General features: G+C 37.8%; 1 protein-coding gene across 6 annotated transcripts; it reads right to left on the reverse strand.

The window, feature by feature from the left end:
* Positions 1-205: 205 nt before the first annotated feature.
* Positions 206-27526, reverse strand: ddhd1b (DDHD domain containing 1b). 6 transcript variants are annotated; one of them, XM_007888154.2, is made up of 13 exons: positions 27029-27526; positions 22695-22784; positions 16802-16903; positions 15984-16112; positions 15164-15311; positions 12182-12294; positions 11304-11410; positions 7964-8223; positions 7053-7128; positions 5428-5577; positions 4582-4843; positions 1823-2023; positions 206-1212 (listed from the first exon to the last, which is right to left on the reverse strand). In XM_007888154.2, the coding sequence occupies exons 1-13, from the start codon at positions 27492-27494 to the stop codon at positions 1028-1030; spliced, it is 2289 nt and encodes a 762-aa protein (XP_007886345.2). In that variant the 5' UTR covers positions 27495-27526; the 3' UTR covers positions 206-1027. The 6 variants fall into 6 exon arrangements, with proteins under 6 accessions (XP_007886345.2, XP_007886344.2, XP_007886343.2 ...); XM_007888153.2 differs by having other exon boundaries at positions 206-1209; positions 22611-22784; XM_007888152.2 differs by having other exon boundaries at positions 22611-22784.
* Positions 27527-27699: the final 173 nt, after the last annotated feature.

The following is a 27699-nucleotide window of genomic DNA, read 5'->3' on the forward strand; positions in this document are numbered from 1 at the left end:
CAACATTCCCATAGATGTAAAGGAATTTTGCAAACTGAATCAGAAACAAAAGTATAAATGAAATGAGTGTTATACGGTTTGAAGGTCGTCAGAGGAAGTTTTGAAATGTTACAGTCTTTGTGTTACGAATTGAGTTATTTTGAGGTGAAAACAGCCATCAGTGGTGAGATGTTTTTGAGATTACATAAAAAAATCAAACACATAGTTGTGTAAAACCATCAGGACTTTTATTTGTAGAACAAAAACTGATACCAAAACAAAGCACCAGGAAAATGAATCAGTGCAGCTCCTCCTGAACTACATCAGTGCAGCTTTTTTCGCTCTGTTATCACAGAATAAAAAAAACCTAATTTAAATGGATTTATACATGGATCACAAATAAACTGAACGTGAATCAAATGTTAGTGTAAAAAAAAGTAATAATTAGTGGTACCGTATTAAATTATAAACACTGAAAATAAGTTTCTATACTTCGAGCATGTAAACAGTTTATTGTTAATAACATTGCCCAATTGTACAATAATGCAAGACTTTTAAAATGTAGAACTATTTCGGCAGTATAAAGTGCAAACTATGTCAGCATTCGCAGTGGGTTACACTCCTAGTTGAAAATCAATCTTGAAGTATTTATATAGCTTGCACAGGTTTGAAAAATAAATAAAAAATAAATTACAAATAGGTCTGAAAGTTTACGGTTGCACATTATTAAGTGTTAATTAGTTATTAACAGAACAGTTGGTTAGAACTTTAATAAAATACTTCATGTATCTGAAATATAGTTAATCACAATTTTAAGGAGTGTAGGAAAGAAAAAATGGTCGTGACTAGTCAAGTTTGACTATTCCATCTAGAAATAGGACAATCATATTTCTCCAGTTGTCGTTGTGGACCCTAGAACACGAACCAAGCGGCATTCCTGGCTTTACATTGCACTTAAAGCAGCAGTACCAACAGTCTCTCTGTACAGTTCTCCATGTGAACACAGTGCCTCCTCCTTTAAAAAAATATCAGGGAGTGGAGGGTTGTGTCAGTTTTCAGATAGAATATTATTTTCTTCATTTCCAGGTACTTCCTTTGTGTATAGAAATGAAAGAAGGAATAGGGCAACATCTAGAGACGACCAATAAGCAGTGTGTGAGGTTACTGCAGACCAATATCTGCTTTCTACAAGGCCCTCCCGCAATTCAAAATCAATCCGGTGCTCAAGTTCTACTGAAGGAAGAGAATAGAAATGATTACATTATTATTACAAGTTTTGGGCGAGAAGAAAAGTTTCAATGTTACAATATTTCTAGAGTTTTTTTTGAATCACAAACATTAAATAATGTACATACAGTTTATGCATGAAATTAAAACATAACGTACAATCATTTGTTTTAAAGCTTCAACAACAACAACTTGGATTTGTATAGTGCCCTCCATGCTGGACGGCGTCTCAGAGCGCTTTACAGTTTAGGATCCCGGGACTGAGCCTGGGGGAGGGGTGGGAAGGCGACCAAAGGCACGGTCAAAAAGAAAGGTCTTCAGCAGAGACCTGAAAATGGGAAGTCTGTTTCCTCAATTTTCCAGCTTCTGCAATTTACCCAAACGGATGAAAAACAATAATTGCTGTTCATATGGACAGATATAAATTAGTCCTGGGTCCAAATTAATCCACTTTAGGAGGTGGTCTTAAGGCAGAATTACGTTTCCTGTCTAAAGTTCAGCCAATATGAGTCGGCAGTGCAAAATATCATTAGAACTATAGGACAAAATTAACCCTTTTAAATGTTTCCAGCTCACAGAAAATCTAATGAACAATATTTGGGAATTGAAGACTTACGTGCACCATCCAAAAGGTAAGAATTATTGCGTGATAAATTATGCATGAATGGACTGCTTTGATTGTCTGTTGTCTTCTTTTCTTCTCCATCTGTTCCTTCCTTCATTATAGACTCGGAGTTGATTTGAGCAGTGCTAGCACCAGAGCGTGTGAATCTTGCAAACAGTATTCCACCAATACCTTTGCCTATGTGTGCAGCTCCTGACAAACAAAGGACGGGAATTAGGTAAAGCTGGAAAGATATTCATAATGCTTACATGCAAAATCTGCATAAAAAGCCTAAAAGACTATTAAGAAGAGTTTTTTTTATAGTGATGATTATCACTGTGTGTGCCAGGGAAATGCAAAGCAGCTTGTAGAATATTTTGATTGTTAAACCCCATCAATGGTTTCAGAATTAATGTTTAAAGCGAATGTTCCAAAACACATCATCAGTCTTGCATGATGAACCGGATCGAAAGAGGAAATATCAGATCCACAGAATAAAGGTGAAGCATAGCACTATGTATCGCAAAGCATCTTAATGCCAAACTAATCTGTTTAGATATCTAGCCTGTTGCTGCCATAAATGATCTGAACTACCCATTTCAAAGTGTGCTCTGGATCCAAGATGCTCTGAGGTGCTTTGGAGAGTCTGTGAAGTAAATTGGCTGGTGGATTCCTTTGCTGAATTCCAGGAGTGTAAAATAAATCTCACGTCCAATTTAGTGGGACAAGTTTACGAATTAAAATTTTTCTTTGAACAAAAAATCCTTAAGGACAGAATTTTAATATTTATTTCATCTTGTAAAATCATCAGGATAAAGAGGAGCAGCAATAGCAGTAGCAAAGAAAGCAAACAAGATTTTAGGATGCCTCAGGAATTTGTGGTAAATGTCATAGGAATTAATGGTGGGTTTGTAGAATGCACTAGTCTTATCCCACTAGAGTAGTGTCCATTTCTGATATTTAGCATAGATATTCTGGTGACAGGGTGGTGCTGGACAATTATACTGAGATATGGCATTAGATAACTGAGCTATTGAGAATCTGGGAATGTTTACACTATAGAAAAGAAAATCAAGAGGTTATATTATTGCAGTTTTCTAGATGCTTTTCAGATAAGTTGAATTCCAATAATATGAACTCTTCATGATATCAAAGACCAAAATAAAGTGTCAAAGTTGTAAACTCAGTAGAGAAGTGAAGAGTTTAGACTCTGCTGCTGTATACACAGTCAAACAGATTTTTTAAGGAGGAAGATAGACATGACCATTTCAATGGGGAATTACTGATACGGTTTTACAATTCTTTTATTTGAAACCTCGTGAAAATCTCTCCAAAAATCTAACTAAACTGCAGGATATATTATGAAGATTTCAAGGTGCTGCAGGATTGAGGCGAGTGCTTTTTCTATGCAGGACAGAGCACTACTAAATTCAGGTTACTTGATGCAGATCAGAAGCTGTGGGTTTACCTGTTTTAAAGCTCTCAACGTTGATTGTAAGAAAAAGAAGTGGTTGGTAAATCAAATGTAGTAATTTACAGTACAAAAAAAACCTGGTTGACTGAAATTACATTCTATCACAAGAACAAACTGACTTAAGGTGCCCTACTGTTTTTTTTTAAAAAATTCAATTAATCTATTGTAATCATTCAGGATAGCTGTTGTATAATTATATTAAACAATGCACACAAGATTAGTGCGTCTGCGTCAGGAAATACTAACTCCAAGTGTAGGCCAATTTCACATTTAAATGTTTTTTGTCTCCGTTCTTTCCAACAAAACAGTGAGGTATATTTTACAAAACAAAAAAGAGTCAATAATTTTAATACTCAAACAAGTCAGACCGCTCCTTAACATTTGGATCATTTTATTTGAATAGTTTCTCAATCCCAAACTGCAAAGACTCTAGTTTTATTGCCACCTAGTGGACAAACAATTTGACAGTGGCACAGAGCCGTGCTACACGATTTGAGTAACATTTTAGATATTCTCGCTAGTAATTAACATCATTTGCACACAGATGTTTAAAAGGTTGTACCTAATTTCTGTACATGAAGTTCATATTCCACAGTCCATGGATAAATCTTAAATCTAAAAAAGAACTAGTTCTATGTAAAGTTATGTGGAATACTTACCATTTCAAAGGGGCTCAGTTTATGTATGCAGAATCCAGTATAGAATTTTAAAAAAAATTGCCACACTGTGGACAGGCAGAAAGGCAGCAGTTATGTCACAAGATTTTCATGAGACAACTGCAAGAGACACTGCCCACGCGATATCCCATTTAGCAAACATCTTGCATATGTGATTAAGACTTGGCAAAGGCAAGCACTCAGTATTTTCTGCTGTACATTTTCTTAAATATACTTAACTTGCATTTACATTGCACCTTTCAAATTAAAAATAAACATGTCAAAGTACTTGGCAAACATTTAATTAATTGGAAATGTCTGTGCCACAAACAATGAGAGAAGCACAGCCAATTACTTTGAATTTGGGGATAAATTTGGATTAGGAGGAGACTATAAAACAGGATAATGGGAAAGACGGGATATCCATCTTTTCGATACTGTATAGCCAATGTGTATCTGTGGGTGAAACGTACACTACTTAGAGAATGATCACCAAAAGCACAGTGAAAACAAGAATGCCTTTACGAAACCTATGTTATAAATTAAATTTACTCATTCTGTGCTCTCCAATGCACAACTATTTAAAACAGCTGGAAAAAAAAAAGACGTGCAGACATACACATACAATTCTCGTTTCTCACCCATTATGCTTGCTTTCCCTAGGCTTGTTATTGAATCCCCATAATGTCGTCGAGACAAGACAGGTGAGGTGCTTGGACTGGCTACGTTTTCCACTTCTGTAATTGAGGTAGTTGCCGAGACGGTCACTGACTCTTTGGCTGGTTTGATGTAGACTGGCTTAACCTCGTCATAGGCTGCTAAGACACCTGTGTTGTACCAATGAATCTGGAGGGGTGCAATATTACTGTAATGTTTCAGGATCAGGGGTTCAAGTCGGTAGGCCTACATGTAAATCAAGATAGAACATCACACCAGTCAAGTCAAGTCTCATGCTCCGGCGGGTTGAAGGTTGACTTCTTTTTAACGCTTTGCACATACAATAAAGTGGTGAAACATCAAGACAATCCACTGACATAGAAAAAAGTTCTGCTGAACGTTGAACAGTTATGCCCCATAAGATTTTGAAAAGTCTTTAGTTGTACAACAAGGGCACTTTAAAAAAACTGAACAATTTTACACTCCCTGAGTAAAACCATTTCACTCTAAGGATTGAAGGATTTTTTTTAATATAGTCTGTCAATATTTTAGATGCCTGACCCAGCAGTATTCATCTCCAACCTCAGAACTGTACACTCACTGTGCCCTAAAGTGTGAATTTATTCAAACCAGGCATTTTTGAATGAGACTCGCAATTTATGCTAAATTATGGCTATTTTATTCCTATGGACTTGTGTCTGGTGGAACCTAGATTAACAGAGGCATCATTGTTTCACTCTAAAAAGTTCCAGTCACGAGGCTAGTCAAATGATTACTTCACAGTTCAAGACATTACATAAAGTTTAAGGCACTCTGAAATGAAGACTTACCACAGGGTCAGTTGGGTGAAATATATTGAACAAGCGTTTACAGATACTTTTTGGTAGGATGTGATCCTGAGTATTACTGCTTTGAGGACGTATGCCACGCAATGCTAGGAAAACAGCTAGAGGGGAGCCCATGCAGAAGAAATTTTCAACCTGGAAGGACAGAAAATAGAAAATCTGGATTTGATGAAATAGAATTTGAAGTTCTACCTTTTCCCCATACTGCTTCACATTATTTTTCAAACATTGGCCTAAAAGCCATTATGGATTCTACTTCAACCAGTTTTTGGTTGGACATTCCATGTCCTAATAACCCTCTATGTAAACAAAATTCTCCTGACGCTTATTTTAGTGTAGAGTAAGCATGTTTGTTCTAATTAGCTAGAAGCAAATGGCTTTGATGACATCAAGAAGATTTCAAAGTGAATCTTGTGCCTTGGCCAAGCAATTAAGCCAAGGATCGTGAACTCGAGGAATCATCATTACATGTTGTGTGGCTGCTTAACAGAATCTCATTATTTAGTAAGTAAGCAATAGAAGGCGAAAAAGACGAAAGAAGACAGGTTGTTTAGGACTGTGCACCTAACATATGGTCGGAGAACTAAGCTCTTTGGAGACATGCTTATCTTGATCACTGTAGTTAAATTCTACTGCTTAAATGTATATTTAGCTCACAATTGTTTTTGGTGCACTGTACATAAACTTGGTACTTTAGACTACAAACTGCTAGTCTGTGTGATAGTATCTAGCTTTACAAGACTTGGTAGTTAATGAATCCATTGTTCATCCAACATCACGTGTCCTCTTGAAAGTCAGAATGCAGACACAGAATAGTCTTTCGGGGGGTGGGGGACTAAGATAATAGTTCTAGTTCCTCTTTCATTGGAAAGAAGAACTAGAAATTCTGTTTATGGCATCTATTATAAGGGATTTGCAGAAGAAACAGTGCAATCCACCCACCCCCACAACTGCAAATTGTAAAATTCCTGCATGTTTATTTAATGGCATGAGCAATTTTGATCAAGGCAGAAGGCTTGCAATAAAGTGAAAGTAAGCAGTCTCTTCTTTTGTGCAGATGTTTCCTCTTTGAAGAAAGCTAACTGCAAGAGGAAGATCAATTATCTGACTGGTCCTCAACTTTTATCAATTTGGAGGACTTCTTTCCTGCATCAATGTTTGACATCTTGGCTTGGATAAGGGAAAACGCATTAATGTTTCACTTCATCTGAAAACCAAAATTCACCAGAGATGAAATTACAGAATAGGAAAATCTGGAGCCAGTGTCCATCAATGAATTTTTTGGCAGTTCTGACAAAATTCAAGATCTGTTTTAAGTTTTAAGAAATCAAGATTATCTTTAGTATACTGAGACAGACTATGTTGTCCACTAAAACTCCTGCATATCTTTGAGAAAATACTGTTATATTTTCCAAGGTGGGGGGGTGTAAGAGATTTAAATTAATAAAGGAAAGGGATTAAGATTTGTCTAAATTTTAGGATCAAATGGACTGTAGTTCCAGATAAGCTGAAATTAGATTAGAAGATCAGCCATGATTGAATGGCGGGGCAGACTCAAAGGGCCTAAATGTTGTTATGTTATGATGCAAATAGTGTACTTTTAAACTCACGTTAAATTGCAAAGCAGGTGGTTTCAATGGGGATGAGGCTTTCACTTGCGCTAATTGTTGTTCCAATTTTTTTAATCTGCAAAATTAAATTGAAACATCAGTGAATATCTTTTTTTTAAAAATATTCTAAAATCTATGTTCCTTTCTGGCTCAAACAGCATGTGTACTTCATGTAAATGTGGTCATTTTTAATTCACGTTCTTAACAGGAGTACTGAAATGCTTTCGGACCCATTTTATTTATCCATGGAACTGAAGATCTCAGATGATCATTTCAATTCACCACCAAGGCTCAAAAAGTAGCAGAGAAATAAGATACGTCAAGTGAATACATGATGCTAAAAGACAACTTGAAATGTTTATTGATTTAGGCAGGAAAGAATAAGCGAAACAGAGTTGAGGTCTAAGGAGAGACTGAGAGCAATGAATATTTACTTCAACAGTGAGAATGAAAAGATGAAGAGCTTGTGAAAGTTTATGTGAACTCAGGGAGAAACAAGAGTGAATCAATCCATATAACAGAGGGTGAGAGAGAGGGAGAGGATAATAATAATAATTCTTGCATTTGATATAGCGCCTTCTCACGTCTTCGAGATATCTCAAAACACTTCACAGAATATAACTGTAAAGTGAATTGACTATATTTTGTGGGCAAGGAAGGAAGGAATCTCCTATCACAAGAACCTTTTCTTGTACTTTGCTCAACATAAGAAGAATATTCAGAACAGAGGTTAGGAATACTATTGTAAAAATGCTTTGTAAAATGACTCATTACTAATATATTACATAAGAAATTCAAATGATCTCAATGAACCTGTTAAACTAGGCCACATCGTATTTACCATTCTCTATGAAACCTAACAACTTACATTTAGGTAATGTTAACGTAAAAGAACATGTCAAAGAGCTTACCGCCGCTTAGTCTTCAGTATTTCATCCAGGAGCTGACGTTCCTCAAAACTCATAGGACTTTCAGTTGTTTCTTCTTCATCATGAATCATTTGGTCATAAAAGCGAACTGGGTGCCATCCAGTCATGATATCATAAGTGATGACACAGCCTAGTGAATGGGCCGCTATGGAAACCTTCCCACCATTGACTTCAAAATCTGGGTTCCGAGAACAGAAAAGGGTATACAACCGATTTAGCTCCCACTGAAGGCCTTTCACAATCTGAGATGAGTAGGGGAACAAAAAACAAAATGTATAATGATCCGACGGGCTCTCATTACAGTATAGACAGAGTTGAGAGGAGAGGGGGGGGTGGGTAGACAGACTTCACAGCAGCTTTATGAATATACACGTGTAATCTTTCCCTAATAACAAATATGGATCATTCTGAAGACACAAGTAGATAAATCCAATTCAATTCAATAAATTTGTTGTAAAAAGCAATTCAATCAAATAAAGATAGAAATGCATCAGTAATGGCAACTTGATCTGAAATAATGAGTGAAATAAGTTCAAAGGAGTTTAACAATTTAATCAATTTGTCCAACCGTTGTTCAAAACATTGGTGCCTTTACAACTTTACTCAATTAGAACTGAATGACCACCATCAAAAGACCAGATAAAGCATTTCTGTGTGACACATATTCCACGACACATTCAGTTCAAATGGATTGCATATTGAGACAGAATATATGTTCTGACAATCAACCGCACTGCAGTTGTCAACTTATTTGGGATATGTACTACACCAGAATAAATTCTACACCAGATTCCACATTGGCAAAGTCAGTTTATTTTTGATCAAAGAGATTTAAGCCACTGGCGGTATTAATACATCTGTTCCTATTAGGCTTGGCTGACACACTGACAAGCAATGTCACAGCCATTCAAACATTAGAAAGCAGTCGTAATACCCATCCCAAAACATTCTGCATCAGAATCTCATTCCTTCTCACACCCATTGAGTATTAAAGTGGGTCAAAATGGGCGGGTACTTATTTCCTTAGGTTCTTTATAATCCCAATTCCCACTCCGTACTGCCCAACTCTGAGCGTCAGCCCAATGCCTAGTTCTCAGTTGAGTCAAAGCACAAAACCCAACTGTCAACATTCATCATGCCAAATCTGGATCAGTCAATGAGGAAAGTGGATTTGGCCCATATATAACTGGGCACCCTCTGCTGTGCAGCTGCATCTAAATGAACTAACATTTTAATTTAAACCCAAGTAGTAGCTATCATGTTTTAGATAAAACTCTCAAACCTCACCTTTGTAACAAATGTTACTGCCTAAAATGTGACTCTACAAAACTGTGATGCATAGAGGTGCAGGTGTTTCAGCTTTGTTTTTAACTGGTTGTGCTGTATCCAATTGCATCTTCACCATGTGTGGAATAGAATGCAATAGTAATGGATATTCTCGTGTGTGGACAAGGCAACAAAACATCAAAGGAAAGACTGTATATTGAAGGACAGAGTACATACAGAAATGTTACAGCCCACTGACAAATGTGGTTCAGTGTATTATGATCTGAATGTGCAACAGAGGGGAGTGTGGGTCACAGTTAGGAATACACAATGCCATGCATTGTTTTCTGAAACCTGTTGTAAATATGAAACTAGACCAAGGTTTCCAAAACTTTTTCATATGAAGGATATTGGTGCTTTTTCGATATTCTTTGTGCCTTTTGAGGAAATCAAGAGCTGCCTAACTGGTAGAAGCAGAATTTCCAGTACGAGATGAGGGAAAAGAGTTGCCGGTTTTCAATCTATACTTAAATTTTTGAAGGACAGCATTGGTATTATTTTCCACTTTTTAGGAATCTTTGACTCTAAAGGTTACACCGACACCACTTCCTGTGCAAAACAATCACAACTCAATAACAGCATTCCTTCACTTGAATAGCAAATTCTGAGCAGAATCAAAATGAAGCATGGACTAGGGCTAAGAACTTAATGTGGACACCGAGTGGTTGCATTGCTACTTTGCTCCCTGAATTCAAAGGGAGAAGGAAAGGGCTGGAGTAAGCATTTCCATCTTCATATGTATGAATTAAAGCAGCTTCAACTAATTACTTAAAGGCTGATCGCTGAGTTAAGTTTGAGGAAAGGGCCCTTAGCTAAAACATTAAAGAAAGATTTCACTTTATACCCAAGAAGTGGAATTTGTTGAAAGGTCATATGTTTGCTTCTCGTTTTTACAAAATTTCTTTTGGCTACCTCAGACTGGAGCATCTGCTTTTCAAGCTGTGTATGAATGGGTTAACCAAATGCACAGTCATGGTACAAGGGAACACAAAGGCACTAGTTGTGCTCATAACACAGATTACTGTATCCAGTACTTGGCAAAAAGGCAGAAAAGTAACAGTACATTAGGGAAAGGAGACCTCCCCTCCCTCAGATAAAAGACAGTACTTATAGTTAAAATAAAAGCTTTCTTTACTTTTAATCAGCAACAGCAGGGCAGGACAGAAACATAAAAGAGCTTAAGTTGACAATGTAAAAGAGAAGAAGGAAATGCTCTTGAATAAAATGAGTCGGGAGATTCAGCTTGGTAATGGCTCAAAAGAACAAATTTCTAAGTAACAGTTACCACTGCAATTTTCTGTTTGAATGGCTTAACATGGACAGCAATAATTAATGAAAAGCTTTGTTTATTATGTTTCCATAGAAGTCTGCATTCTTAAGATTGTTCATTAAGTAAATTTAAGTTTGTTTATTACTTCACACTCTAGTCACTATTAACTTCATATTTCCATCCAGAGCTCACTGTAAATTATAAATGCCAAGAATCAAGAAAATGAAAATTTGAGTGTGAAACTTGAATATTTCCCCAGTGTTATGTACTTTATGTAATATCTTGTTCAGCACGTACCACTGATAAGTTCATGCATTGTTGAGATTCCTTTGAGGGTCTTTAGTGCATATGGCACCAGTTAAACACTAAGCTCTATAGGTAGTACAGAAGTACTGATGTTGATTTCCAGTTGATGCTGGGTTACTTGATTTTAGCTACACCATCAATTGACCTAACCCCTAAACCAGGGGAAGAGGTAAAAAACATCAGGACTAGGATTCCTACTCACTAACCCATTAGCTATGCTGGAAAGTGTACGTGTGTGGGAGGACTGGGCTCAGGCTGTAATATTTCCACAGTCACAAAGCTTTCCAACACTTAGCATCTTGACTTACTTGGACGAATTACTGAAACCATCCCCTAGCAAGAGCCAATGAGTGCAAGACGAAAGGGGAAGGGAGAGAAACCCAAACCAGCTTCATTATGTGCACCAAAAGGATAACTTACCTCATCCCTGTAGAGGGGACTGGTGTAGTACATGATGTCCATGGCACTGCTGTTTAATATGTCTCGCAGACCACGGATTTTGTCAGGTGTAATACTTTCAACAATATCTAGAAAATTAACATTTTAATTCTTTCAGAAACACAGCCACTTTAAAAAAACACTGCACAAATATATTATGTGAACATTTGCTCCACTTCTGAACCTTCCTACAAATGACAGCCTTGAGGTGAGTGGGTATGCAGTTTAAGAACAATTTGGACCCAGTAAAAGAAACACAGCAGTGAATTTGGCAGCCCTATACTGTACTTTCCCTAGCTACTGGAAAAGCACTCATTGCCAAAAAGCGACAACTCTGATGCTGCGTAAAAAAATCCTCCCTGTAATAAAAGATGTTGTATTGTATTCTGCGTTCTTTTAAGTGGGATTCTATAAATCTGTTTTCTACATGTATGTATGTTCTGTAAAAACAAACTGTATGGTGTTTCTAGAAATCCCAACGAGTACATTTGTTTCCCATTTTAAAATCTCTATCAACAACAACAACAAAATTACATTTGTATAGCGCCTTTCAAGTCAGGGGGACGTTCCAAGCTGGTGGACAGTCAGTGTCAATTATTACCCAACTAAGGAACCCATCTCCCTGCTTATTTATTGTGATATTTTTGATATAAATAAGAAAAACATTTAAACATTTGTGTTTCAACAGTTAAAACATTCGGCATTAAAAATATTACCCAACGTCATAGAATTTTTAATCATCCGAATTTTGATAGGCCTTCAAACATTCGAAGATTCAGTAACACATTCACATAAATTTCATTAAACCCAATCCCACAAGAAGACATTATCTAACAATGCCCATGTTTACATTTATTTACCCCCATCCAGGCTGAGCTTTGATCTCCACTCCACTGGCAAAAACTCAACATATTCCAATTGCGTACTGAGGGCAAAATGCTTCTCTTCAATCTTCCTCGCAGCATCTCTCATCCTGCAAAGGAAGAGACATAAACAATTATCCAATAGTTTTTAAGCTTCATAACCATTTGTTACCCAAATATTTGACTACATTTGTTTTCAAAAGTGATTGCCCGTATGTATATCAGGGAACCACCAGCAACAAGTTGGCATAGGCTTGGGACCAGAAGCTGATTGTACACATAACTCACGCCAAGTGATAATACTTAGATATTCCAAGTGGACAAAATTATAAACACATAATTATGGCTTTGTATTACAGTAATCTTCCACCATATTACAAAGAAATAATCATTATATATGAATAGTTTATTATTATATAGCAGTTGGTTTCTCTGACATGGTAAAACAAATAACTATACTAAGCAATTCAAGCAATGGCCCAAAGGTTCACTTTCTATATTTACGTTCTTACTCACTCTCGTAAAATGATTACATTCCTCATTAGTGGGAGAGCTTTTCTATTTAAAATAGATTAGTCATGTGAACATTTCAACAGTGTTAATACATGCTCAGCCTGAGTTTGTTTCATTCAGTGCATTGAATTATCATAATGCTCTGTAAATAAATACTAAAAACAGAACCATTGGGGCGCAAAATGTGCATAACCTAGCACTTTCGCAGGTCCACATCCAACATGAAGCTTTTAAAGCTGGACTCCACCCAAATAACATTTTTTACAGTCACATGTGCTCAAAGATTGCTTAGGGTTAGAGATTAGAGCTATAATTAAAACTGCTATTTTCTACCTTCCCTATAACCTCTCCAGCCTCCCTCCATGCTGGATTAACCAACTGCTACAAGAAGACAGCAATTTTCTGCAATAATTAAGTCTTCAGAGAAAGTAAAATGTCACATTGTTAAAAGGAAAGTGACAAATTTGTTCTGGAATATCGCTGTCTTGGTTTTCAGTAAATAATCATACTTCTGTGAAGAAAAATAATTACATTTAGGTATACGTACAAGCATTGGATCACATGCTTGTAAAAGCAGTTAACTCATATTCTTGCGCTATACAAAAATAGTTTCATTTTTCTGCTGAATTCACACTGTAATATTATGAATAAAAATGTGAATATTTCAGTTGCAGAAGGCCCACGATGGAATAAATCTCCACTTATGGCATGAATGCAACATATTTATGAGCAGACTCTCGTGGAAATAATATACAACGTTGATGCCTCCGAACTATCCTCCAATAATATCAATGCCCAGGCAAACATATACATGTCAATGCATGAAGTGGGAATTTATACAACTCTGAGTAGTCATTTTATAGACGTTCACAGTAATCCATCGAATCACTGGCATTCTAGAAACCAGCAAAACAAGATTAGCAAATCAGTGGGTGAGAGGATTACAGCTACCAGGGTTCAAAAAAAAGATTTCCAATTTTAGATAGAATTCCACAGTGCAAATCTTAATTCAGAATGAGGTACTGTCCTTATTTGCAGGCTTTTATTAGCAACCACATGTTGCTGTGCTATATTTTGAGGAAAACACACCAGGTACCACAGTGGAAGGAAGTAATGTGGCATCGCAGTTAGAATTAAACTGTTGACCGTTCTAAGAACTAAAATAGATTGTGATCCTTTCCCCATCTCCCACGTTTCAAGGTTGCTTTCAGCTACTAACAAGTACGTCTGTTTTTATGGTACTAGCAGGACAAGAATACACCACTTTAGTGGTCTTCACCTTGTTAAGTTTGTTGAGCCTCTAAACATTTAAGGAATGCCACATGTTACAATGAAAGAGGGCCAGGTTAAAAGAAGGTCATTTCTGCCAAGAAACCATATTTGATGCTGACTGGTTTCATTGGCTGTAAATCTCTTGCTGGATTTTACTATTTATGACTGACAGATACTCAACAATACTGCAAGCAGCAACTATAAATAAACAATGACATTTAAATTTAATGTCAGAATTATGAGCTGCGCACCATAATGAAAGTCACACAAGCTCAGCCACAGAGTAAGATTATCAGAGGCCATCCTTTCTCTATGGAATAGTATTCCAGTAAAAGATAAAACCTTCAGCAGAATTGAAGAATCTGGAAGTGGAGGTGTATTTTATGGACTATAATGTCTTTCACACAGCAACATGCATTTGTATACAAACAGTGATATACATTTATGTGCAGACAAAGATTGAAAGGTTCTAATTATTGCTTAAATTGTTCATGACAAGCATTTTGGAACACTTGGTGATGTGACGGTCTAGATTTTTAGGAGGTAAACAATGACTATTACTCAGCTATCCATGTGCAGCTGGACCAGTCACACAATTGGCAATTTAAATGATCTCATCCCTTCGCAATTGCACATTTCTAAAGCCTAATAGAACAAATGCACATTTTTCTTCATTGAAAGGAATAGCGACCTTGAACTCGTACGATCAGGAAATGACACGAGTCCAAAATGACGTTACTTGGAATTACCCTGTAAACTTTTATGTTAGCCGATCTCCAAAGTTGACGATACAATGCATTCATTACCAATGTTGCTCATCCCAGCGCCTTGGGACATCCTCCTGACGTGAAAGGTACTATACAAATATAATTCTGTATTGTATTTCTACACAGAAATATTTCTCTCACTTCACAATAGAAGCCATAATAGAACCTTTAAAGGTGAGATTCCAGAATTACTTCAAAAGGAAACATGACACTGGTTTTGATTTTTTTTAAAAAAAGAAAATTAACATGAACCACTTTGGTTTACAAATTCAAGACTCATGCTAACTTTGAAGTTGTTTTTTTGCAGAACTTGCAGAGTAAATTTAAACCCAGGCAGAATTTATTTCCACAATGTGCACTAAATCACTGTACAGAAAATAAACAGTTTTTTACTCCAGTTTAAGACACTTTGTAATATAGTACTTACATGCCTGTATTTTTGATAATGCGACCTTGGTCCATTTTTTGGCCTATTCCATGTATAACAAAGACAATGTGGGTGGGGAGGGGAGGTTTGTCTTCCAGTGAAGACTCTTCAACATATCCTCTATGTAGTCTAGTCCCACTACTGGATGCTGCAGGGATCAGAGAAATATTTACAATTAGTTATGAAGGAAAACATTTTTAGTTATGAGCACACTGGGACACTATCTTTTAAATCAGTTGCTTGTAGACAAGTTCAACTGTCCATCTGACAACTGTTGTTTCACATGCACTGATTTTGTTATTGTGAATTCCAACACAACTCTGCAGTTAATTCTACATTTGTCATTTGTTTAAAACATTTCTGCGGTTCCGCTTACAAAAGACTAGGAATTATTAATTGAAAAATAGTCAACACCCACACCCCCAAGTTGTGTTGAAGCCAGTGGTATGTACGCGATACATAACCATGGCGTACATAACCAAATGATAAACGCGTTTAAAAGACGTCTTCAGCCACTGGAATGTCTAGAAAGTTATGAAATCAACTCGTGGAAACAAACAAACCGCTGTTGTGATCATACAATTAATTCTATTCTTCTCAAAAGGTCAAAAAGGGAATTTACATTTTTAGCAATAATAAAGCTAAAACCTTTTTCTAAAAATGGGCCTAATCACAGTCTGAAGTTACTTGTAGGATTTTATTAGCACACCGTGGCAACATATGCTCTTCCAAAACAGCCAACCTGAATCGTCAAAATAGCTTTATTGTTATATTTGCACAATTCTGTATTCAGTGAAAGAAAATAGTTGCCATACTGTACCTTTGGAAAACCCCAGCTTCTGAGTAACTGTCCTGGCAATTTTGGATGTGGTTGCATCGCTGTAAAGGTAAACTTCATCTACACTGTACCAGTCTACGTGGTTGCGGCTGAGCTTTAAGCTATGTATAGCTGTGGCAGATAACAAAGACACACACATTTGAAATGCTAAGAAAATACATGCTTTCATAAGGCAGATTCTTGCCTACTCTACAATACATAGGCAATGTCTATTACTAATTCAACTCATAACAGTGCAAAACTGTTATCTCATGCATCAGTGATCAGGAGGCATGCTTGATTCAGGGATTAGTAAATTAATGCAGATTAGATGAAGCACTTCATGAACTTCATGTTGGGTTTTTCAGGTTGAAGCATAAATCAGAAGTCTTTAAATGTGTTTTTCTTCTGTGGTGGGTTATCATGGCCATGCTGGGCAATCAAGTTTAACCTGTAACAAGTCTTAGTCCAACAGTTCATGAAGTGCAGGTCTTAGCATGTAAAATGTTAGTATTCATTTCCAAGGAAATTAATTTGCATTTCCTTGATAGGTAATACTATTTCCTCTTCCTAAAAGCATACACTAAAAGCAACCCATTATGTGGTTGCCAGCCAAAAAAAATCTCCAGAAGTTGCAAATTAAGCACTTAATAAAGGCTTTATACAGCAGGATTTTTGTGGGCACAGCAGTGAAAAGAAAATTATTAAATGTTCAAGGACAGCATATTTCCGGTGCTGTCAGAGATTCAGGAGAGGAGAGTATAGTCTAATTGGAAAGCTCTTCTACCCAATAGCGAAACTGCAGAATATTGTTACTGTACCTTGGGAACGTTTTCTTTTGTTACATGCAGTGTCTGCACTTTCCTTATATCCTCTCCATTTGAACAGAAAGGGAATGTAGAAGGGAGGCAGATGAGAGAAAACTAACAAAATAAAAAAAGTGAACTTGATGGATTTCGTGTTTGCTTCACTGATCATCTTCAGATTACGTAGGTCTTGAGAACTCAAAATACACTCTTAACATGGACACATTTAAGGTTGAAATTACATTACACAGCACTAGCTAAGATTATAATGCTCAATTATATCTAAACATATTTGTAAATGAAATTGTTGTTAAAAAAAATCTTACCCACATATGTGAGGTTACTATCAATTATGAAATCTCAGGACCTATGACATCTGAAGCCTTATGCCCAATCTAGGGTTGTCACACCAAGAATCTCCCAACCACCAGTAATTGGCCAGGCCTCAGTCTCTCATTAGTTGCATTATTTTCTGCTTTTATAATAGGTTGGAGTTCTATATAATTAGCACAACCGTGTTCATATTTCATAGCATATCTTCAGTTGCCTCCCCAACATATTTTGTGAATTGTTTGCACTTAAGAGAAAGGCAAAGTCATTGCATCTGGAACCATACTCAATGCAAATGACCTGGTGCACTGTAAAACGAGCAAAAAGTAAATTATGTTGCAGAAACTTAAAGAGGAGGCTCTCACTTCAATTACCTAAACCTAAAAGCAGAAGAAAAAAAAGTACAGGGGCAAATCCTCTTGTCACATAAACTAGATCTACACGATATTGCAACTCATTAGCTTATACAACTGTACTTTTGTTGTTTGGCATCCCAGTGTTATTTCCTAAGTAAGGAATTACATACTGCAAGTGTGTATCGCAGAGCTATCGCAGGAATGTTTTACACTTGTGATAAGGTCATTCAGTTGAACAGCCTTAAGATTTGCTTAGCCTTAACAGGATGGAGACATTTCCACACTATTTTGATAAAGGAGTTACAGGTTAGTAAATATCTTATGCAATCCAGGAAGATGGCCAAAATTATTCTTACACTGTAATTCAAAAGGACCCACTGTGATATTTTGCATATTGAATATCATGAAGATAATCAACTAGTTCTAGATAAACCAACACTTTTCCTCAGCCAAGCTATTGGGGTGGAGGGGGTGGGCTTAGAAAGGGGAAGAGATTTTAAGAGAACTAAACTTCAATTTACATTTCAATCAGTTACTCATCCATTCCTTTGGTGAGAATATAGAATCATCTGCTGTGAGAAAGTCGCTGGTAGCCAGAGGTAGCTCAGGTACTACAATATTCTTACCTAAGAGGATAATCCTGCTTTTCTCCCTTCTGCTTAAAGCATAATCAGGACTAAGATTAGATCCACATCTGTAGCTACGTTCAGCATCTCACACATTTGACTTTTAAAAGCAAATATTTTGTTTACAGCAAACTCAAAATTTAACGGCAATGGTCCTAAAATTTGCAAATGCTGACTGACTTTTTTAATGCCTAGAAACAAATGTGTATGGGATACTTAGTGTCCATTCTGCTGGGTAGCCTTCTATTTTCTCTAAAGAACTTAGTTTTCATCCAATTAACAAGTTTAGTCTATGCCAAATCCTGCTAACCTACAAAAGATAAACAGTGTACAGTTTTATAGTGGTTTTAATTGTAGGGAAGATGTCTCAAAGAGCTTCACACAAGTGATTTTGGGGGGAGAAGGGAGGAAGAAAGTGGGGGAAAAAGATGGCCAAAAATGCAGTTGAAGAGAAAAATTCAACAAGTATTTCAAATTTAATACAGACTGTATCTGTAAATTTAACTTTACATTTGTTGAATATTAATAATAATCCTTGAATTTGATATAGCGCTTTTCACATCTTCTCGACATCTCAAAGTGCTTCACAGAATAGACTGTAAAGTGAATTGACTGTATATTTTTGGGCGAAACGCGGCAGCCAATTGCGCACAGTGTTAAGACTTCCTTTTGCTGAAAATTATATAGCAAAACTGTAGATTTCAGGAAAGATGTTAGGGACTTGAAGGGGGTGCAAAGGAGGTTTACAGCACCTCCCTTTCACGTCCTTCCGATGTGAAAGGCGCTATACAAATGTTATCTTCTTATTGTTGTTACAAGAATGATTCTTGGGATAAAAGGCTACAGTTATGAGGAGAAACTGGAGAAGCAGGGCCGGTTTTCATTCCAATAGAGATGTTTGACACGGGGCCCTATAGAAATGTACAAATTCATGAGAGACTTTGTTAGGGTAGTTAGAGAGACGTTTTCCATTGATAAGGGAGCCAGTAACGAGAGGACATATGTCAAATTGTCTGAAGAGCAGTGTTGAGCATCATCTAAAAAGCACCAGTAAAAGGTGTAAATACATCCTCCACCTCTTCCAATGCCCCACTCTCCACAATCCACATCCCTTTGTCTCAGACGACCTGGTAAAATTTGCAATACTAGGAACTGGATTTTACACAACATAGTGGCACATTGTCCAGAAAAGCAAATGTATTTTAAATATTCACGCAGAAGTACTTCACCACACCAATTACAGCGATTGTGCTAATCATGTAGAGTTCCACTTGATTCTAAAGATTAATGTTTAAATAATGCAGACTCCTTTTAACCCCTGTAAATTGTACATCACATTGTATTTATTTCCAATGATAGAGCGATCTCTGTCCCAACCTTAGGACATGGCTGATGTTGCAAGCATCCTTTGCATGCAAAAGCTGGACAAAAGCAAAATCATCTGTAGACTTCAGGATTTCATTCTGGTGTGCTTTGGACACCAGAATCTATTTAATCTATTACATCCTGCACAGGCATATGGATCAATTAAAATAGCAACATGCAAACAAAATGTGCCCAAATGGTCCAATGTGTCTAGGTTATATATTGAAACAGTAACACCTGCATCTGTGAACAAACACGAGAATCTCTGCACAGCACAAATTTTCCAATTTTATAAACAAAGTCATTAATTTCATAAATTACTCATCAGATTCAGACCAGGGACCAGATCCTATGCATTTCTGTCAGGCAAACAGAATTCTAAAATGCCAGTTTATTCCATCCATCGGCAAATTTGTTTAATGAAACTAATATATTTCTATCTGCACACCATCTCCAAGAAGGCAGACAGATAAGATGGGTTAACAGCTTCTGCCAATGCCTCTCTAGCTACTCACCCCACCAGGAGATTTATAAAATGGCCTGGGTGAATTGATTTTTCTCTCCCTCCTTTGGTAGAAAAAACCCAAACTCTTGTCTTAGCATACCACCCTTAAATAAGCCATTTAGGCATTTGGAGCTCTGTGCTCAGAAAATCGTGGAAATAAATTTAGCTCTTACCACTCAGAGGTGAAATGCACTGTCCTATTAATCTACCTCATGGCTAGTTCTCACAAAACCCACATTACAGACCAGTATTGGTTTTTCATTGCTCTCCTACCTGCCTCATTATGCTCTTATTCCACAGCCCCACTTCATTTGAAAGAATATCAGCCATGTTTGAATGGTAAGTAGTTGTAAACTCAAATATGTTGGCACATTAGAAAATCCAGTGTAATGAGTTAATTTGTGTTATTATCTTGCAGGACTTGTACACAACATAAGGAATTCAAATTTAGGTTTTGATACCAGTGTCTCACCAGACCCATATAAGAAGTGAATCTCCGCCCAGTTACAGCAATGAAAATATCTCATACATTAAGGAAACCACCTCCGACCCACTAGGAAAAAGCCTAATCTGTGAGGAGCCTTAATTACAAACCTGGAGGGATTACATTCAACTTGGGCAATCATTGTGAAGGAATGACATAAATATAGTAAATTGTTTTGTGGTGCCTCGTCAATCTTCTAAATGACAAGACACTCACTATAAGCAGTGTTCACTTAGCTAAAATGGAATATTAATTAAGTAGGAGGAGGGCTACAAATATTTTGGGGAGTGGGGTAAGAAAGAAAATAGTTTATCGTTAAAATAATTTCACAAAGCAAGTGTGTTTCAGAAGAACATTCAGTTATTGCGCAATTTCTGTAGCATTCTCTCTAGCAGCATCAACACTTGTTCATGAATAAATGCTAAACCTGAATAATTAATCTCAGGGGCATGACTGAAAGAATCCAGACGCAGAACATTTTAATGTTCTGCTGGACAATAAATGAATAATGCTGTGTGCAAATCGGCAGCCGTGTTTGCCTACAAATACTGATGTTTTAGAAGCTGTATCAAATGCAAGGATTAATATTTTCCCATACCTGAAGATATACAAATGTTATTTTTTGTGATATGACTATTAGACTTCTGCTCTAATCTGGTTTCTTGGCCTCAAGATACAGTAATGATTCTAAACACACATTTCACTTTCTCTTGAATGACTTTTCACACAAATAGTTTTCTTTTTTTAAAAAAAAAACAAGTCATTCTGGGTCAGTCATAGCGGCAGATATAGCACTTAACCTGTCATTTTTAACATTGCACCTTATAATATCAATCAACATCAGACTAAGATAATGAGAACATGTAGCCACCTGCTGACTGATAACGATATTAAACATGGCAAATCTGAAGAATCAGTAATACACGATTGTGTTCAGCTGTATATTTTTGTGTAGAATCTGTACCACCAACTCTCCCCCCCTAAATAATCTAAGTGTCTGTGTAATTGGTACTGACAAAGGCGGCCAATTAAATAATTAGAAAGGCAATTCATAGACTTTGAAAATAAGGCTTTCTTTCCCCCAAAAGTTCCCACTTTTAAAACCTCAATAAACATATTTTAATGTTTCCTTAGTGCAAGAGAATTAGTAGGCAAGCACCAAAACAGCACAATAGTCAAGCATTTCAATATTTATGACTTGGCTGAAATCAAGTTTATTTTGGGGAGGTGGTTAAGTTAGTATTGTAAATAATGATTAATTATGAATGATTACGTTACGTATGACCATGACTATAACATTGATTCATATGATTATGGGTAATGTACCTGCTGCTTTAATAAGGAAAACGGGCATTTGAATGACCTATATTTACATATATACAATCTTTCTAATTATTTTAAAATCAAACTCATCATCCAATAGGTCATTTAGAAAATACTGAAGTCTAACTTACCTAATAACAGATAAAATTAGAAGCAGCCTAGCGAGGGAATGGACCTCATGAAGTTTGGTAAGGTTCTTTTTCACCAAACTCCAAAAAGGATCGAAATTAAATGCCGAACATCAAGTTAAACTGCAATGTTCTATGTTTGAGTGGGATGCCATATCATAAGTAACTTTTCCTGAAGATAGTTTAACAGACAAATTCCAGATTGTTTAAAAATATCAAAGAATGTACACTAAAAGGTTACATTTATAATGAAGAATTAGCAAGAGAATCAGAGAAACCGGCCCACTTTCACACTGGGGAATGTCTCACAGATACTATGATGCTGTGCCATTCTAGTAACTAATTATATTGTATCGTTGTGAACTTTTGTTGATTAAAATGAAATGCAATAGTTCTCAAACCTTTAAAAAAAAATCTCAATTTGTTTAATTTATTCATGGATTTTGGAAAGCCACAAGTCAAACTTATTGTCCTGCAAAAGTTTTAAGACCATATGTAAAATATATATTAATTTAAACTATAAAGGATTATTATTATATTATGAAATGCATCTGCAGAGGTCAGAGTTTAGAACCCTGAAATTATTATTCCGAGATTAAAATGGAAGCTATTTTGCATTAAGATGCTAAAGAAGACCAACGTACTTTACTTTAGCAAGAATGATTTGAAAAGTCTGAGATCAGTGTTAGGGTCTTTTTTCATCTTACCATCTTTACTATCCATAGGTTTGGCTACATCCATTTCAAAACCTTCATGTATCCTTTGACCCCGAAAAGATTGGAGGTGTTCACCTTCAATCAGATTGCTGTCTTCTTCTTCCAAAGGCTGCCATGTCCCATCGATAAACCACTGACCACGCATCACTGGAATCGTATCCACTTCTGCAAAGTTGAAACGCAGGTAAAGCTAGTACCAGTGAGCACAACTTGACCCGATTTTTGTTGTGAAATAAGGAGTGATACAAAGATGGGGGTGAGATGAAAATGGAGATAAATAATGCAACCTGACTTCAACACACAGTTATTTTTGTAGTTATTGGTTTTCTATGTATGGTTCATAAATTTTAAACATTTAAAAAAATGTAAACACCTGAGTCATGAGCATAGTCAAATGATAGGTGAATACGTGCCTGTCCTGTGTACCTATGGAGGAGGGTTCAAGTAGGAATTATTTGAGAGGGGGAAGGGCAAAAGAGACTTTTTCTTCAGATTTGACACTCCATGCACACAGCTGGTTGACCACCAAAGCTGCGTCAGTTAAAATCGACCACAATAGAGTATATTGTTTAAACCACGAACAAAACGAACCATGTGAGACTACAAGCAGTTATCCTTTTATAGCCTGCTTGATCATCAATGTAAATTTCTGTAAGAATATGTTTCATTATAAGATCAGCATGCTTCTAATTTGGTTTAGAAATTAGCCAGCCCTAATTTAGTATGCCATCTGTATTTTAATTATGAGCAATACGGGGAAAGTTTTTTTTTAAATATAAGAGTGCACATTGTCTTCTCCACACTCTCTGTTTCACATCTCCAAACTCAATCTCGCTCCCAGGTTTAATTTCATACATGGAAGTGATGAATAGATGGAATGTACTCACATCAACTGAAGCTCCATCCATCATATTAAACTTTTATATCCAATTTTTTTTGCGTGCCAGGCACAGTGGCACATGCTTAGAATCGGGAAACTCAGACCCTGAGGGAATTGTGTTTGTTTGGAGCACATTTGTTTCCTCTCACACACTCTTTGTATTGTTCCCCTTCCTTATAGCATTTCTGTTCATTGTACCAGTGGGGGGGGGGGGGAGGGTTAGTGGGGGGGAAGGAAGGGGAAAAGGAAAACCATTACAGATGTAGTGAGTCAGCTTGGCTTAGTTGGCAGCACTCCGGCACTTTGAGTCAAAAATTTCTGTTGTTCAAGCTCCATATTGGAACTTGAGGTCATCAGATACTGACATGAGAAGACACTACAAAAATACAAGTTATTTCTCATCTCCACTGGGGACACATCTTCCAGAACAAGAACCATGGCTGAATTTCCCCCAGAATCACAAAGCTCAACTGCTTGGCTACCTTAACACAGCATTGATCTGGATTCATTCATACTGTTAACCCATGTATTCACTTGTCCATTAGAATATCTTATTTTATGAATCCAGTACAACTTTGGATAAATTTGATTATTTCCCTAAGAAATCCAATGGTGGTTTATTTAGTAGTAAATCGCTACTGTCCTCCCGACGTGAAAGGCGCTATACAAATGTAACCTTGTTGTTATCATCTTAAAAGTTTTAAAACCAGTGCACAGGAAGGATTGAGAACAATTTAATCACAAATAAGGTTTTGGAGCTGCCCGGTTACCGAGTTGTTCAGGCATCACAAACAGAAGCGCCATGTCTTGCAAGATGATGCAACAAATTTCTCTACAAGTAAAGCTGATAGACCGCTGAACAGGCACAAATACAAGCGGCGCTCATTGCTGACCACAACAAATTCAGCTGATAGTGTGACACTCAAACATTATAATGTATCCACTTATGAGGTTGATCAAATTCACTTGAAGCATTTCGCAGATCATATACCTATGGATTTTTTTATTACACTTCCAAACCAATTTCCTTTACCAATGCCAACATAAAAAATTAATGTAGAACACAGGATTTGTACTTGTAATATTAGCACAAGGAAAACTGCACAAAATCTCGTTTGACCCTGCCCATCAAGAGAACAGAATCTGAGTGTTTATCATCTGGTGTGAATTCAGGTCACTGATAGTGGATTTTCGGGGAGGAGGAAAAAAGAGTAAAAGCCAGACGGCCACCCACAGATGGATCAATGATTTTGAACCTGCAGCCGAGCTTGATACCGTGCACCATAATCCAGGCTCAGCATTTGAATCCACAAATGGATTTAGCAGAGCTACCCCATTTATACTGGTAAGTAATTTCACTAAATACTGTATTAATAGTACTTAAAAGTCTGCACATCCGCACGTGAATACCGTCACAACTTCTGCTGAAAGGTGTCTATAAGACTACTGGCAATGAAACGTATCCAAGATGGGTATGATCAACACCGGTTCATAGTGACAAAGAGCAGTCTTACTTACTGCAGTGGAAATGGATTGGCTGTAAAGATAAATGTGTTTAATTTTTAGAATTCAATGAATCAAAGTCAGGTGATTGCTGTTCCACCACCGATGTCTTTGACATACCTGTAATTACAGGATAGTCATTGTCACATCGACAGATCAGTGATACAGCAGCTTTTGTTTCTGAAAACCAAACCACTTGTTGCTGCAACACTGGTTTCGCTTCCCATCTGTTTCTCAATTAATTCTATACTTTTGAGAAGGGGCACTAGTATTACACAAGTATTAACAGGAATTTGAAGCAAGCTACGTTCATCTCACAACTGAACATCGAGAATTAAGTCAGGAAGCATTACTTCACACAGAGGGTTGTGAAGATGTGGCCCACAAAGACAGATATATACTTGGGTAGTAAAGATATTAAGAGTTATGGAGAAAGGGCAGCATATTAGAATTAAAAGATCTGCAAAGACTTAACAAACAGGTAAAATGGTATAGAATAGACGAAGGCCATTCAATGGCTGCATGGCCTTCCTCTGTTCTATACCATTTTGGCCGCTGGGTAAATTCATGCTCAAGCAAATGTCCCACAGTATATCAGCACCACAGATTTTAGCAAAGCATTGGTTTCTTTGAATAATTCCTTTGGAGTTTACAAATTGCAATGATTGAGCCAATTACAATTCCTATACTGGAAGCACTGTCAGCAATAATTTGCAGCATTACTGTACTCAGTTAAACAAAACAGGTGGGTTGACAGTCAACATATGGTTGACGGTATGAACAAGCAAACAAATCGGCTCTTTTATACAATTATAAAACATTTTTCTTCTCATCCACAAAATATTCTGCGATTCAATGTGGCCCAATATACTCTTGACAATTGAATATTTTTTTTAAACAAAGATTCAGAAATGTCTACAAAACGAGAAATCCCAGATAAAAATTGCAAATGCAATTCATTAATTTCTCAGTGCAGTTACTAATCAAGACAAAACGGTGCAGCATTTCTAGTACATGGCACACAATTCAATTGCTCACTAGTGGAGCTTTCAACATTTATTGAAAGCGAATTTATTGAAGTGAAATCATGATTTCCACAAAAGCGCTTGTATTACTAACAGCAATTGAATAGCACTGTTACACTCTCCATAGTTAAAGATGATCATGGATATTGACACCATCGATTTGATCCTTTACTTGAAGTGGCAACTTGAAAATAATGAATTTATTGTGACTAGAAATTTAAACCTTGTGGAAACAGCCTGGATGGGGAGCCATGCACAACAGAACTGAACAGAGTAAAAGGGCACCAGTAATGACGTTTCTAATTAAACACCAAGTAGTTCAGTAACTTCAAAGCAGCTGCAGGTCCCACTTCATCCGAAGTGTCATTTCATCCGTGACACCCACAGCGGAGAAACCACCAGTGAGAGTGAGAGATTAAAATATCGTACTTCTCTTGAACCTGCGACCAAACTGCCGGATGTAAATCAGTAAAACGCTGCGTAAATTAAACTGATAAAGAAATGAATGAAAACTGCATTTGATCAAATGCAAGGACGACGACGATGATTACTACTACTGCTACTACCGCCACTGTGAAGTGTAGGGACTGCTGCGTACGCTGTGGGATGTCGGGTTAACTGTAAAGTAGTGACTGTGCACTCTGTAGGAATTGCGACTGCGGTAATAACGACCACGACATTTGCCTTCGGCGCAGCGCCTCTCAGCGCCTTCGCGGGACGACCGTGTCCAAGTGCATCGACTGGTTAAAGTGGTTGCGAGAGAGGACGGTGTCGTGTGAGAGGGTGTCAGGTTCGGTATCAGATAATAATAATAATAATAATAATCCTTGCATTTGATACAGCGCTTTTCACGTCGGGAGGACGTCCCAAAGCGCAGATAGTGATGGTGGACACATGAGGAGAGGGGGAGAGAGGAGAGAGAGAGAGAGATAGAGAGAGAGGAGGGATCATAACCACAGAGAGCCTCAACCCATACGGCGCACACAAAGCCGTGCACTCACGGTGCCAGTAGACCGGGTAGCATTGCTGGTCCACCACGTTAACCTCGTAAAGTCCCCCGCGGACACACACAGAGGCCACACCGGGCGACAGGCCGTCCTGACCCGGCCCCGGGCCCGGCCGACCCGGCCTCTCCGCCGCCTCCTCCGCCGCCGCCGCCGCCGCCGCCATCTCCTTCAGGTGCTCGCGGTACATGAGCTCGACCCGCAGCGAGTCGTAGCCGATGAAGGGCTTCCAGGTCTTCTTGTCCTCCTTGTAGAACCAGCGCACCTCCTCGGAGCCGAGCTCCCCCACCACCTCGTAGCGGTGGTGCCGGGTGCTGTGCGGCCGGTTCAGCTTGCGGTCCACCGACAGGTCGCTCTCGCTGAAGAAGGCGTCGGCCTCGGCCTCGGCCTCGGGGTAGGTCAGCGACACCTCCGAGTCCGGGGTGAAGAGGTCGAAGGAGTCGCCGGTGAGGGAGCGGAACATCTCCAGGCCCAGGTGGACGGGAGGCAGCCCCGACCCCGCCTCCTCCCGCCGCTGCTGCTGCAGCTGCTGCTGCTGCTCCACGGCCTCGGCCTCCTTCTCCTTCTCCTCCATCCTCCGGCTCAGGTAGCTGCGCCTCTCCGGCTGCTCGCACCCCTCGGCCGGCTGCTCGGGCGACCAGCCTCCGTCCATGGAGTCCGTGCTGCCC

The sequence above is a fragment of the Callorhinchus milii genome, unplaced genomic scaffold (assembly GCF_018977255.1).
Source record: "Callorhinchus milii isolate IMCB2004 unplaced genomic scaffold, IMCB_Cmil_1.0 Scaffold9, whole genome shotgun sequence".
NCBI lineage: Eukaryota > Metazoa > Chordata > Chondrichthyes > Chimaeriformes > Callorhinchidae > Callorhinchus > Callorhinchus milii.

Excerpts from the sequence above, each read along its gene's own strand:
- ddhd1b (XM_007888152.2), bottom strand. The coding sequence starts at position 27,494 with ATGTTCCGCTCCCTCACCGGCGACTCCTTCGACCTCTTCACCCCGGAC. Across the intron at positions 16,904-22,610 it reads ACCTATGGATAGTAAAGATG|TTTTCTCTCATCTGCCTCCC; the intron begins GTAAGATGAAAA and ends TTATTTTGTTAG. Across the intron at positions 12,295-15,163 it reads ATTATCAAAAATACAGGCAT|GATGAGAGATGCTGCGAGGA; the intron begins GTAAGTACTATA and ends CTTCCTTTGCAG.